Below are 12,367 nucleotides of genomic sequence, written 5' to 3'. Positions count from 1 at the left end.
AGGAAGATTTATTGGGCTGTTAAAATCTCAAAGAGCTATTGCCAACCGGTGTCATTTTAAAAGTTGTGAATATTTTTTTTATAGCCCGCCAGGAGGAGAGTCAAGAGGATTGGTCCACTCTATTTATTAGAATGTGCACATCTCTTAATACAAAGAGTGATCTCCTTCTGCCGTTCCAGGAAAACGTTCCAGCAACAGAAAATAGAAACAGTTATTTAAATACACCAACATATTGGCACACTTGCCCGAATGGCTCCAACCATCAACTAGTGTGTCTGGAGCTGGGTTTTACACCACACACCACACATTACCCACGTGTCAATGAATGTCAATGAACATTTCTCCAGTTGTTGAATAAACTAACCTAATCAACAACCACATGGTCTATTCCAAATATTATATCCATTTCTTCCATTTTGCTAAGTATACATCTTTTTGCAATCTTAGTAAGAAGATCAGTCTTTCCATCACCTGAATTTCTTTAATAATTCCAAGCCAATTTTCTTTAGGAGGATGATCTACTTGTTACCGTTTGCGGATAACTTTCTTTGCTGCCACTTTTAGTATTTGTAAAAGGTATATTGCACACTTCAATAACTATACACAAGTGCATATACCTCTAATTGCTATAGAATATCCTCTTTTCTTGATGCATACATCACAGAGGCCGCGGTCATGTTGAACTCAGTATTGACTCCAGGTTGGACTCCCTGATTCCCTGAAACATCCTTTGAAGCAGTGGTGTCCAAACCTCGGTGCTGGGGCTGTTTCTCAGTACGGGGGGACGGCCAAGAAGGGCCCAGGGAGAAGGAGGATGTTCTTGCCAAGTCTCCTTCACCAGAGAAACAGTCTGGCAGGACTGCAAAGGACGGAGGACACAGCTGTCAGAGTTGGAGACATTCTGTTTAGCTGCAGTTCTGAATGTCCAGCTCATTTCACCCGGAGGACAACATCACCAAAACCATTTGACTGTGTCTGCATGGTTTTTTACATCATATATGTTCTAATGCTTTTATTTTTGTGTGTGCTTATTGTTTTAATTCAATTATATTTGACCTGCATCCTGTAAATAAATGTGATGAACGTGTTAGTCAAACCTGAGTCGTTTGTAGGTGTTTTGATGATGCCTCTGCTCTGTAAGAAATGAAGGAAGAGAAAAAGCTCAGGCCTGGTGTAACTTTCTCTGTAAGTCCCTTAGTTGGTGAGCATCACTGACTAACACTGAACAAGCCAGTCTGAGCCCTCCCTCCCTACGGCCATCTATCACAAGTATACTGACATTGACAACGGCTCAGATCTGACAAATAAGACTTGAGGTGAACACTATACACAAGGCTTCAATACATTCACTGCCTGGCTGCACAAAGCTGTTTCGTTCCTGACTATGTTGGGTGTGTTTCTGTGTATGTCATCATGGTTTTAGGCTGCTCACCTCATCGCCTCTTTGAGTAGAAGACTTAACGGTTAAAAGGAGAATTTATTAGGAAAATAATGGGACCTGTGAAATGTTTGAATTAAAATATAATGTAGGTATATTTGTGACTAAGGGCCATCTTCAGGGACATCATTTCTCTGCTGAATTGAAAACCATGTTTTTGCTCTTTATTTTTTGTGATTTGAGGACAAAATCAAAGTGTCCAGGTAAAGGTTTGCTATGGGCTTAGACGCATTTGACTTGCACAAGACAAGTCCCGGAGCAAAACCTGGAGCTACCTGTAACTGCGTATCAGCTAATCTTTGTACACCTGGGGCAGCTTTAAGACTGGGTTCACATTGTTGTAGACAGGGCATAGGCTACAACTGCTTCTGAAACTGCACAGATCATACATAGACATGATGGCTGCAGGTCTTGAAAACCACACTGTTTTAAATGGTGTACTTGAGCAATTACAATTTTCTCCGAAATGTTTGAATTAATATTCTAATTTGCAGCTTTTGAAAAAAACTGAATCTATTGATGGATAAAGCCAAAGTTAAAGTCTGTATTTCATTTATATGAATATAATAAGGTCCAAAGTTTTTACCGAACATATTTTGGATACAGCCTTTATTCATTTTATAAATCAAATAATACTATGTACAGTCCTTACTAATGCTTTTTCAGAACAAAATGTATCTTTATACCTTTAGATATAACCTTTAGAATGGTGCTTAGAATGATTATGGAAAGTGTAGTTGATATAAGTGCAAGTATGAAAGAAGACATGTTAATTAAGCACAAAAGACAGAAACCTCAAAATGGACCAGTGCTTGAAAAAAACTGTTTTTGCCTGCAGAGTCTCAATTGAACTACACCATGACTAGAAGTTAACTACTAGAGGATTGACAGAGCGTCGTGTATCCTGTTTTTAAGGATGACGTTTGCGGTGAAGTGTTTGATCACACAGCGGAACCCTGCGCTCAGGTAGGCTACGCCGCAGCCAATGGGCGCGCAGGAGGGGAGTGCTCAGCCGGCGGGGAGGCGGTCCATCCCGGCACGCACACACGCGCGCGCGCGCACACACACACACACACACACACACAGCAGCTCACCTTCAGATGGAGATGAACTAGCAGAGACAGCAGCAGTCAGTCGATCCACTGAGCAACCACAGCGTCTGTACTGCGCGCGGGAGGTTGTTTTCTTCAGTGGGGGGACAGGTGACGGAGTAGACCGAGAGAGTACGCAGCCGCCTAGACGTGGAATTAACCGCTGTTTCACCCCCTTGCCCCTGCGCAAACCTCCCGATTGCCACAGTATAAGTATATGTTACTCAACTACATGCATTTCTTCGACCTGATCATCTAAAAGCCCCCCCCCCCCGGCCCGGTCCACCAAGAAAAATGGAAAATGCGCACACTAAATCGGCGACTGAAGTTTTGGACAACTTCAGCGTGAACGAAAACACTGGGCTGACTCTGGAACAGGTCAAAGGCAATTTGGAGAGATATGGACCGAACGGTGAGTAGTTTGATTGTTACAATTGTTTTTCATTCATTCTTAATTGGAGTTCATAGCTGGTGGTGCGTACTGCAGACTTGTTTGCCAGGGAAATCCAAAGTACTGTCTTTCGTTGCATGTCAGACGTGCTGTGATGTGCGTAAAAACAACAACAAAAAAATGATTCCTTATGGCGCACAGCTGGTGTGAACGGAGCCTAATAAGTTGCAGATTCATTGATTCACATGTCTGTATCATTGTATAAGAACTCACCGCATGTCTGAAATACTTAAAGTTGACACCCAGAAATGAACCTCTAGTCAGGGGGAAGATATCAATGCAAATACACTCTTAACCTCAACTCTTGAAAATCATTCTTCCAGTGCGACGTTTTCATTTTTTTTTAATGTTTTTTTATTCAGCTCGTGCCATCTAAACTCGCCTAATGCAGGTCTGGGTTGAAAGTATGTCAAGTATGAGTATTCAGTATGTTCAACAATATAGGTCTTGCGGAAAACAGAGCCCCTGCAGCAGCCCTCAAGTCACCGAGCATTGACACAGTTGTGCGCGGTGAACATGCAAAAAGGATCAGGAAGTGCAGTAGTACAGACAGACAGACAGGCAGTGCTCTGCTCCGGCCAGCTGGAGTGTGGAGGAAGATGAGCTGCATGGTGTCAGATAATGGAACGTCGAATCTTGAACAACCTGTTTTTTACTTTCAACAGTTTGTTCCCCACATGGCTTCTATCATTTCCCCTTCAAATGACGAGATAACAAGTGGATACTGAATGTGTCATTGTAGAGAGAGAGAGAGAGAGAGAGAGAGAGAGAGAGAGATAAAGATCACAAGAGAGCACTACTGTCAAAATGCTATCAAGATTCACAGTGGTGTATTTGTCATTATGCACAATAATTGCAGCAGCAGTCATTGACAATGAACATTCTCAAGTCGCAGAGTCCTCTCAACAATGCGATAAGGAAGAAGAAAATGTATGATAGAAAGTGAAGAGAGCAACACCTCAGACACACATTACCACAAAAGTAGTGGCAAGTTAAGTCACTGTTCATCAGCTTTAGTAGCTAATGAAATGGAAACACAGCTTGTCTTGAGCAGTGCATGGGTCTAATGCATACAGTCTATGACCTCATACATGCAGCAGCCCCCCCCCCCCCCTCAAAGTCTTCATCATCTTTTACATGGGCTACAGAGCCTTGAACCTGCCATGGCCACCTTTTGCCTGTCATTTGCATGTGTGGCCGAGCTGTGGAAGTGGAGCGACATTTATATTGTGCCAGTCAAACAGAAGCCCTTTTGTTGCAGCCAGTCAGCCAGCCAGCCGCTCTCTACCCAGGGGCTTTAGTGTGCCATGACTTCATGGAAAAAAGAGCAAACGTCTTGCCACAGATAACATCTCGTTTTTGCTTTTTAGCCGTGAACTTCCTGCCTAGTGAATGAGGGAGGGAGGGAGGGAATACCCTTTTTTCCATCCCTTGGGGGGGGGGACTATATAGGGGTCATACACTATAACAAAAAAATGGGGAAGTAGCATTACATTATCTTGGGTATGTTTTAGTCTCTCAGCACATGCCATTGCAGAGTGATGTACGGCTGCTAAACGGCTCCTTCCCCTTTACCCGCAAGCCGCAGACTCTGTAGTTGACTGTAGGGACTCTCTGTGTGTGTGACACTTGTTTTTTTTGTTCCAGGGAGCGTCCGTCAAAGCCGTTTGCTTAGCCCCCCCCCCCCCCCCTCCTGACATGCATACACTGCATTGCACTCTTAGCCCAATGTCATTATCAGATGGATCATTGACCGATGTTAACACGTTCACAAGACAAGATCTGCTCCAGGGCTGTGCCATAGTCATACCCACCAAGATAATGCCTGCTATTAAAAAAGTGTCATATTAGGATATCAATGATATAGTGACACAATGATTTATGACCCTCCCCTCAGCACAAGATGCCTCACAACAACACAAACACTAAGATGTCTGAAAGCCAGGTCAAGCCAGACCGAAATGTCTTAGGAAAGAGGAGACTCTACTTATTCATTTGACCTTGATGGTACAGGCTTTTACCTTTTTATTATGATGCTTTGAAGTACTAACTTGAAAACATGCCACATGCAGCTATGCATTGCCACGCTATAAGGAAAGGCAGGTTGTGCGCTTCGTGCGTGTGCGTGTGCGTGTGTGCGTGTGCGTGTGTGTGTGTGTGTGTGTGTGTGTGTGTGTGTGTGTGTGTGTGTGTGTGTGTGTGTGTGTGTGTGTGTGTGTGTGTGTGTGTGTGTGTGTGTGTGTGTGTGTGTGTGTGTGTGTGTGTGTGTGTGTGTGTGTGTGTGTGTGTGTGTGTGTGTGTGTGTGTGTGTGTGTGTGTGTGTGTGTGTGTGTGTGTGTGTGTGTGTGTGTGTGTGTGTGTGTGTGTGTGTGTGTGTGTGTGTGTGTGTGTGTGTGTGTGTGTGTGTGTGTGTGTGTGTGTGTGTGTCGTGCCAGTAAAACCCCTTACCGAGCCGAGTCACAGTTTGGAGATGTTGGAGAAATAGTTTGGCTTTTTGTTTTCGACACACAGAGACAGATATCGTTGACTCGCAGCTCATTTGCCACAAGCACCTTCATTTTACAAGACAGTTTATCACTTTCACTGTGGAATAGTCTGTTCAGAAGATGGAGTAGAGGAAGTAACAGGCTCTCTCTCACACACACACACACACACACACACTCATCTCTGTGTGTGGGTGCACCAAGAATGTGTGCGCTGTTGTGGCTTGCGGTGCCTGATCATTTTGTCCTGTGCACTCACAATCGCGATTTCAACCAGCGGGTAAAGTGTTAAGGTAAATGAGTCAGTATCAGAATAAAGCCTAATGTCCTCTTGAGCTGGGGGGGGGGTGCTGGGGTCAAATGTTTTTCTTGGTAAGAAGGGCTTATTCAAGATGTCAATTAATTAAAATCTAAAAGAAATCTAAAGTTTAGTCATGTGTTGTCTTGAGAGCCTTTATAATGGGTCGTGCCAAATGACACTCCCCGTACGATTGCGTAACATATTCAGGTTAAACAACCTAGCAATGCATTGCGTACATGTCGTTGCAGCAATGGTTTTACAGAGTCAAATGCTGGATACATAGTGTATGTTGACTGAACACATGCTGGATACATATGGTGGCTTTCAAACATTACAAAGGGAATTCATCTTTTAAGTTAGTGCACAAGTTCCACGGACCTTCTGTTGATCTCTCACTGACGTTTTTGGATTTATTAGATTTTTCGACCAGATGAGCTGGTTGGTTCTCCAAACATGTAAAATGCACCTTAAAGTTCTGACATTGCTGCTTCTTGGGATTCATAAGGGGGATACCTGCCTGGGGGGAAAATGAGGCAACCCATTCTCTTCACTCTGCCGGTTTCTGCCGCAAATAGTAATTACAACTTCCCCTTGTGCGACCTCACTCGGTGTTGTGTCTCTCTTCCTGTTCTACAACTTGACATAGAAAAAGCCGCTGTGACTTGACTGAAACACGAGCAACGTTTCCTGCTCTCTCCCCCACCTCCTTCTTAACGCAGACACTCAAGATTACAAATAGCAAGTGCGCTCCCTGATCCTTTTAACACCACTTGTTCTGAACAACCCTGCTGCTTTGAGAGTTAAAGGGGCACTATGTAACTTTTTTTTAAGGGGTGGGGGGGGGGGGGAGTTTAAGGGAAGGTAACATTTTCTAAGGTTAATTCTCATAACTGAATAATCAAGCTTATCTCAACAGGATAGTTGGATCCCTGGAACCCTGTTTGAATTTTTAGAAAACGTTCCAGAAAAGTTACTGTTTCTCTGTTGTTGCTTATAGCAGCAGGGTCCACAGTTTGTTTCACACAACATATTCTAGTCTTACGTTTGGTTCCAGGGTTCCTTAATATAATTTTGTTTTGATTTATGATGATAGAATTATTCAATACTAAGAATTACATGTACAGAATATTATTTTCGTAAACTAACTGCAAATGGTATCCCTTTACCCCGAAACTGCATAGTCCACCTTTTAAAATTGTGGCCAACACACATTGCCGGGTGTTATGTAGGAGAGTTTCAAGTTGTACGAAAAAGTAAGTTGAAGTCCTTTGGGTAAGAGTTGAGTCACTTTCTTGTTGTAGTGGGCGCTGTGTGTGTGCGCCTGTGTGCCTGTGTGTGTGCCTGTGTGCCTGCCCAGCTGCCTTCAAACAGAGCTGTGATCCTGCTGGAGCCAGTCACTTGTCTTGTGTTCTTCTCCTCCCTCCCACCTCTGCAATCTGTCACTCACCATCATTGCCCTCATGGGGAGAGGATGGTGTTGAGTCACCAGTGCTCCGACGCACTGCCACTGCCCTTAGTTAGTGTTTTTTTTTTCAAATGTTAATTCAAACCAGTGTATGTGAATGTGCTATGGTCATACAAGGAGCATGCTCAGGTGCCAAATAATACAGCAGATTTTCTTCTTCTACACATCACAGGGGCATTTGTAAGAAAGATTATTAGGGCTACGGGAGAGAGAAAAGATGAAGGGAGAATTGAGATGAAAGCCGATGTCTGTCTTATTATGACCACAGCAAAATATTTGATGTCCAGCTTTACTGCAGTCCGAACCGTTTATTGTTGACATTGTATGTTGTCTTTATTCTTGAAATGTCATATTCTATTTTCGAATAGCATGATCAGGTCTGGAATATTTCTATGGGAGGCATTATGTTTGAACAGGGGCATCAGGGCACACACGTGGGCGCTTGACCCCTGTCAGGGCCTCACGTTTGTTAACATGGAGGAGGGAGGTGCCCTTTTTTTGAAAATGTTTGGCCCCCTGCACCCTTAGATAGTCTATACACGCGCCTGCACTGAGGAGATGTGTACTCAAAAGATGTGTGCGTTGCAAGTAGGGGGCTGTGTACACAGAAGAGCATATGCTGTGCAGTGTGTGTCCAGGGCGCAGCATAAAGCGAAGCAGGAGGTAATCTAAACACATTCACAGAGTCAGATGAGACGTGTGCACATAGGCAAATAGGATGCATGTGATGTATCATGTGTGGCAGGTAAGTGTGTGTGGATATATATCAGTAAATACAGGAAAAGTTCACGGTTTATTTCAATAGTGGATCCTTGGAACTAACAATTCCAAATATTTAGTCGGTATTTTTGCTTTATTAGATAGATTTGGAGAAACAGAGTTGAAATGGGGCAAAGAGGGGAAGACATGCAGAAGAGAACTGACCCGGGCGGGATTCGAACCCGGGTCTGCTGCAGGGCTTGGCCCCGGATTGTTGACTATTTTACACAGCATTTAGTTGGCTACTGGGCGTCCTGGTGCCATCCTTTTGTAGTAGCCTTTTGCGATGTTCAAAAAAAAGTAGCTTCTTCAATCTTCACACACAGCTGCGACCTTAAAGAGGAAGCGGCGAGCCCTGACGAGATATGGGGGTTCTGTGCTAATCACCTCATGCATGTCCTGCTCAGATGACAGGCCATTTTCCTTTTTCCTCTGTAACCCACCAGCGGAAAACTGCAGACTGCCTCTGGCAAAATGATGTGGAGACAGGCTCTCCTTTGGTGTGTGTGTGTTAACCCTCATCCTAACCACTGGGCTCATTTTGACCCTGGAGGTAAACTTTTTGTCATATCTCACAGGTGCTTATCTCCATCTTTTACAATTTGTCTTGACTTTGACAATAAAATGACCTCATGTCATTTGTTTTCTGGTTCCCTTTTAATTAGCACTTTTTAAAAATACAAATGTATCAGGGTCAATTTGACCCGAGTAAAATTCGCCCAATTCTGCCTATGCAGTTTTAATAGATGGAACTATTTACTGAGGTCATGATGGCCATGGGTCCTAATTTAAAGTATTACACACTATTAGGAGGGGCTACTTTATGCCAGTGCTAACCAGGGAACCCGTCAGTCCATAATAAGTTGGTAGGATGAGGGTTAACCACCATCATACCAACCTATTTTGAAGTGGGGTTGTATGACGTACTTATGCAAAGTTAGTCTGACTCTGTTCGCTTATAGAGATGGTGATCAGTGCATTCACTAAAAGGAGTTTGGGGGAGAGGCTGTAGCAGAAGTCAGCCTTGTTCGGTTGCAGAGGGGGCCAGAAGATATAAACATATATACATGCTTATCTAAAACCTAAATATCAGTTCAATTGTACACTAAACTGAGATGTTTTACCCTCGCTTTACAGCCGTTTATTTTTGTATCACTTGGACACTTAGCTGCTGGACTCAGAGCTACTAGCTGCTGGACTCAGAGCTACTGCAGATTATTCAAGAAACACAAGAATAAACAGCTGTGTGGCGGCATACCAAAGCTGTGGAAAAAATCTAAGTTTAGTGTACAATTAAACGGATATTAAGGTTTTAGGTTAGCATTCATATACGTGGAGAACATTTTTATTTCTTCTGGCCCCCTCTGCAACAGCACAATGGTGACTTCTGGTACAGTGACATATCCCCAAAACTCCTTATAGTGACTGCACTGATCGCCACCTTCATAATCTTGAATGCAGAGTGTCTATTTGAACCTTAACCTGCTCTCTAACAGTGTGTGCAGTTGGAGACCAGATGTATACATGCATACACACTGTGATCGCAGCTCAGATAATCTATAGTGCAGCAAAGGGGAATTTCCTGAACACGCAGAACACCAACATAATGTGTTGATTTCCAGATTAAGTAGTTGAGAACAAACCTTTCAGTAAGATAAGGCTACCAATCGTTAGCCTCATAGCATAATTGCCTAAATCATATCTACTCTACTCTACTTTTACTTTACCCTACTCTATAACCCTTAAAATATGACTTTGGCAGTTATGCTATTAGGCTAACGAAAAGTAGACGTAGAGTAAAAGTAGAGTAGAGTAAATACAGTATGATTTAGGCAATTATGCTATGAGGCTAACGCAATGTTGGTATGTTGGCTGCTTGTGAAAATCATACTTTTTTTTTTAACTAAAAATACAACTCCAATGCACAGCTAGATGTCTCAGTTATTCTCCCATGCAGACTTTGAGAGTGATGCTGCAGTTTAATTTCAGCATCAGGAGGGGGCTGAAAATCTTCCAGCTGCTTTTTTCCCCCTGACCACAGTCCCCATGACGTCTTAACACAGCCAGGCCAATGAGGCGGCTGCAGCCAGCCATGGGGTCTGAATCCTGGGTGTCATTTGCTGTTTTTCATTGGGTAGAAAAGATAAAAACCTCCACTTTGAAACCAATTGTGGACAGTCTTATCTCAGTGCGGCTATGACAATTGATGGTATTGTCCCTCTGTGTGTCTGGAGAGGATCACAGGTGGATCAGTTGTTCAAACAGAGCAGTTTAAATAATACTGTTTGTGTTGTGCAAGGACATCATTCCTCCCCTCATGGTGTATGTTAGTCCCATACCTAAATGACACTATTACTTCCTTTCTTTTGTCCAGAATATACCCGTGTTCCAATCCCCATACGTCCCTACTATTTAGTATGCCAGAAAAAGATTTAGGATGTCCCAATACATGCACGTCAATTGTGGTGTATATGAAACATTGTATTCAATCCCCTTTTTGACACTTTACAGTTAATAAGCACCAAACAATCTAAAACGTTTCTGACATTGTACATTTAGTATTTTCCACATACTTATTTGAGCACTATAATTATTATTTTTTTTTTTTTATATTATTTTTTGGGCATTTTTGCTTTATTAGACAGACAGGAGAGACAGAGTTGAAATGGGGCAAAGAGGAGGGGACATGCAGATAACTGACCCTGGCGGGATTTGAGCCTGGGTCTGCTGCGGGCCTTGGCACTGAGCTACGGGCGCCCCACTATAATTATTCTTAAGTGGCTAACAAATCGTACTGCTTTCAGAGAAAGACAAATTCCCTCAACATGTACACAACGTTCTAATTTGTAGACTTATTAATACAACCAAAACCATTTAACCTGGCTCTGGAGAAACATTTTAACAATATTGTTGTGTCCATTTTTAAATGGTCGTAGTTTCAAAGAGCTCTTGTAACTATGTATGGCCACGTTTGAGGACTCTAATGGTGGTCCCTCGGTTTTTCCATTAGTTTTGTACAGACTAAACTCTTAAACAGTTTAATCCTATCATTAGAGTGTCCCTATGTGATTGATGACTTTGGTGGTCCCGTATGTAAGTGCCACTAGAGTCTAGTGGCACTTACATACGGGACGGTAGCAGCGATGCAAAATATCTTAATTTAGCATTAAAATCTTCCTCTGCTAACACCATGAGGTTACAGTTTTTCTCAGTCGCTTTGGTGCTTTTCTCACATCACTATTAACATTTGCACAGCAGTTAGTGCATTTCTCAAAACAATTAGTGCAAACTGCAAAACCTAGTGGATAACCTGCAAAAGTACGTCACTTGCTCAAAATGGATAGTCTATTCCTCAAAAGCAAGTATTGATGTCAATGAAACTGCCAGTGTCATCAAAATAAGAAGTCTTGACACCATCGTTTATGAACAAGATAGTCAAATGGCTTTGTCATGTTTTCATTATGACAGTTTATTCTCTCAGTGTTTTCCAATGCAAGAAAAAGGTCAGAACTCGGTGACACTACCTGAAAATGCTCAAGACAGCACTATACACTACTTGCACAGCCATTTGAAAACTACAGTAAAGTTACACATTGCTGTAGTTAGGGGAGTAAGTGAGTACAAGACACTGAATACGTATGTTTCACATTTTTACTGTACAGTATATGCTCTTTGCAATTCTACAGCATTGTGCAAAAGAAAAATACACTTCAGTCACTTATTTAGAACAAACATAAAAAAACACCATTTTGGTAGAGCTGTGCACAAATGTGAACAATATAACAGGACATATTGTAACTGAACATAAATCATTCTGGCACATCCAGACGTTCCTGTCTGTCTGGCCACATATTTTCATCTACATCACAACGGATATTATCCCTTGCAATGCAGCGAGGAAAGTCATTGGTTACTAATACTTCACACACCTCCTCGTGAGTGAAAGCTGAAGTCCACCTGAGAGCAATTGTTTAATTTAGGAGACATTTCCAGGAAAAAAAGATAAAGAAAGGTATAAAATTTGCTTGACAGAATTTTGATAACTAGTTCAACAATTGTGTATGTAATGACTCAAGCAATGAAATGAAGACTACTAGTTTTATTGGGAACGACTATTCAGCATCCATAAGTATAGTTCATTTTGACTGACATGACATAAACAAATGACAATGTTATAAAACAGCAGAGAATTGTATGATAGCAACTGATACATGTCCAAAAGCATTTGCAATTTGTTCAGAGGAAGGAGAAATTGCTACTATGATGTGCTCAAATGACTAAATGTTGCGGAGGTTGAACTAATAGTTATGAGAATGTTCATTCTGATCTGAGAAAAGCACCAAAGCAACTGAGAAAAACTGTAATATATCTCCACATAT

The 12,367-nt window shown here is 42.3% G+C and overlaps 1 protein-coding gene across 2 annotated transcripts in view; it reads left to right on the top strand.

The window, feature by feature from the left end:
* Positions 1–2,554: 2,554 nt before the first annotated feature.
* The window catches only part of atp2a3 (ATPase sarcoplasmic/endoplasmic reticulum Ca2+ transporting 3), a 333,837-nt gene continuing 324,024 nt past the window's right edge, over positions 2,555–12,367 (top strand). For both annotated transcript variants that reach the window (XR_013845186.1, XM_080040772.1), the window contains exon 1: positions 2,555–2,941. Coding sequence is in view for 1 of the 2 variants with exons in the window: in XM_080040772.1 (XP_079896898.1) it covers positions 2,824–2,941 (118 nt within the window). In the remaining variant the exon portion in view is untranslated. The remainder of the gene's footprint in view (positions 2,942–12,367) is intronic.

Source organism: Ammodytes marinus, assembly GCF_949987685.1.
Source record: "Ammodytes marinus genome assembly, chromosome: 14".
Lineage (NCBI taxonomy): Eukaryota > Metazoa > Chordata > Actinopteri > Uranoscopiformes > Ammodytidae > Ammodytes > Ammodytes marinus.
This window is presented reverse-complemented; position numbering and strand designations above follow the sequence as displayed.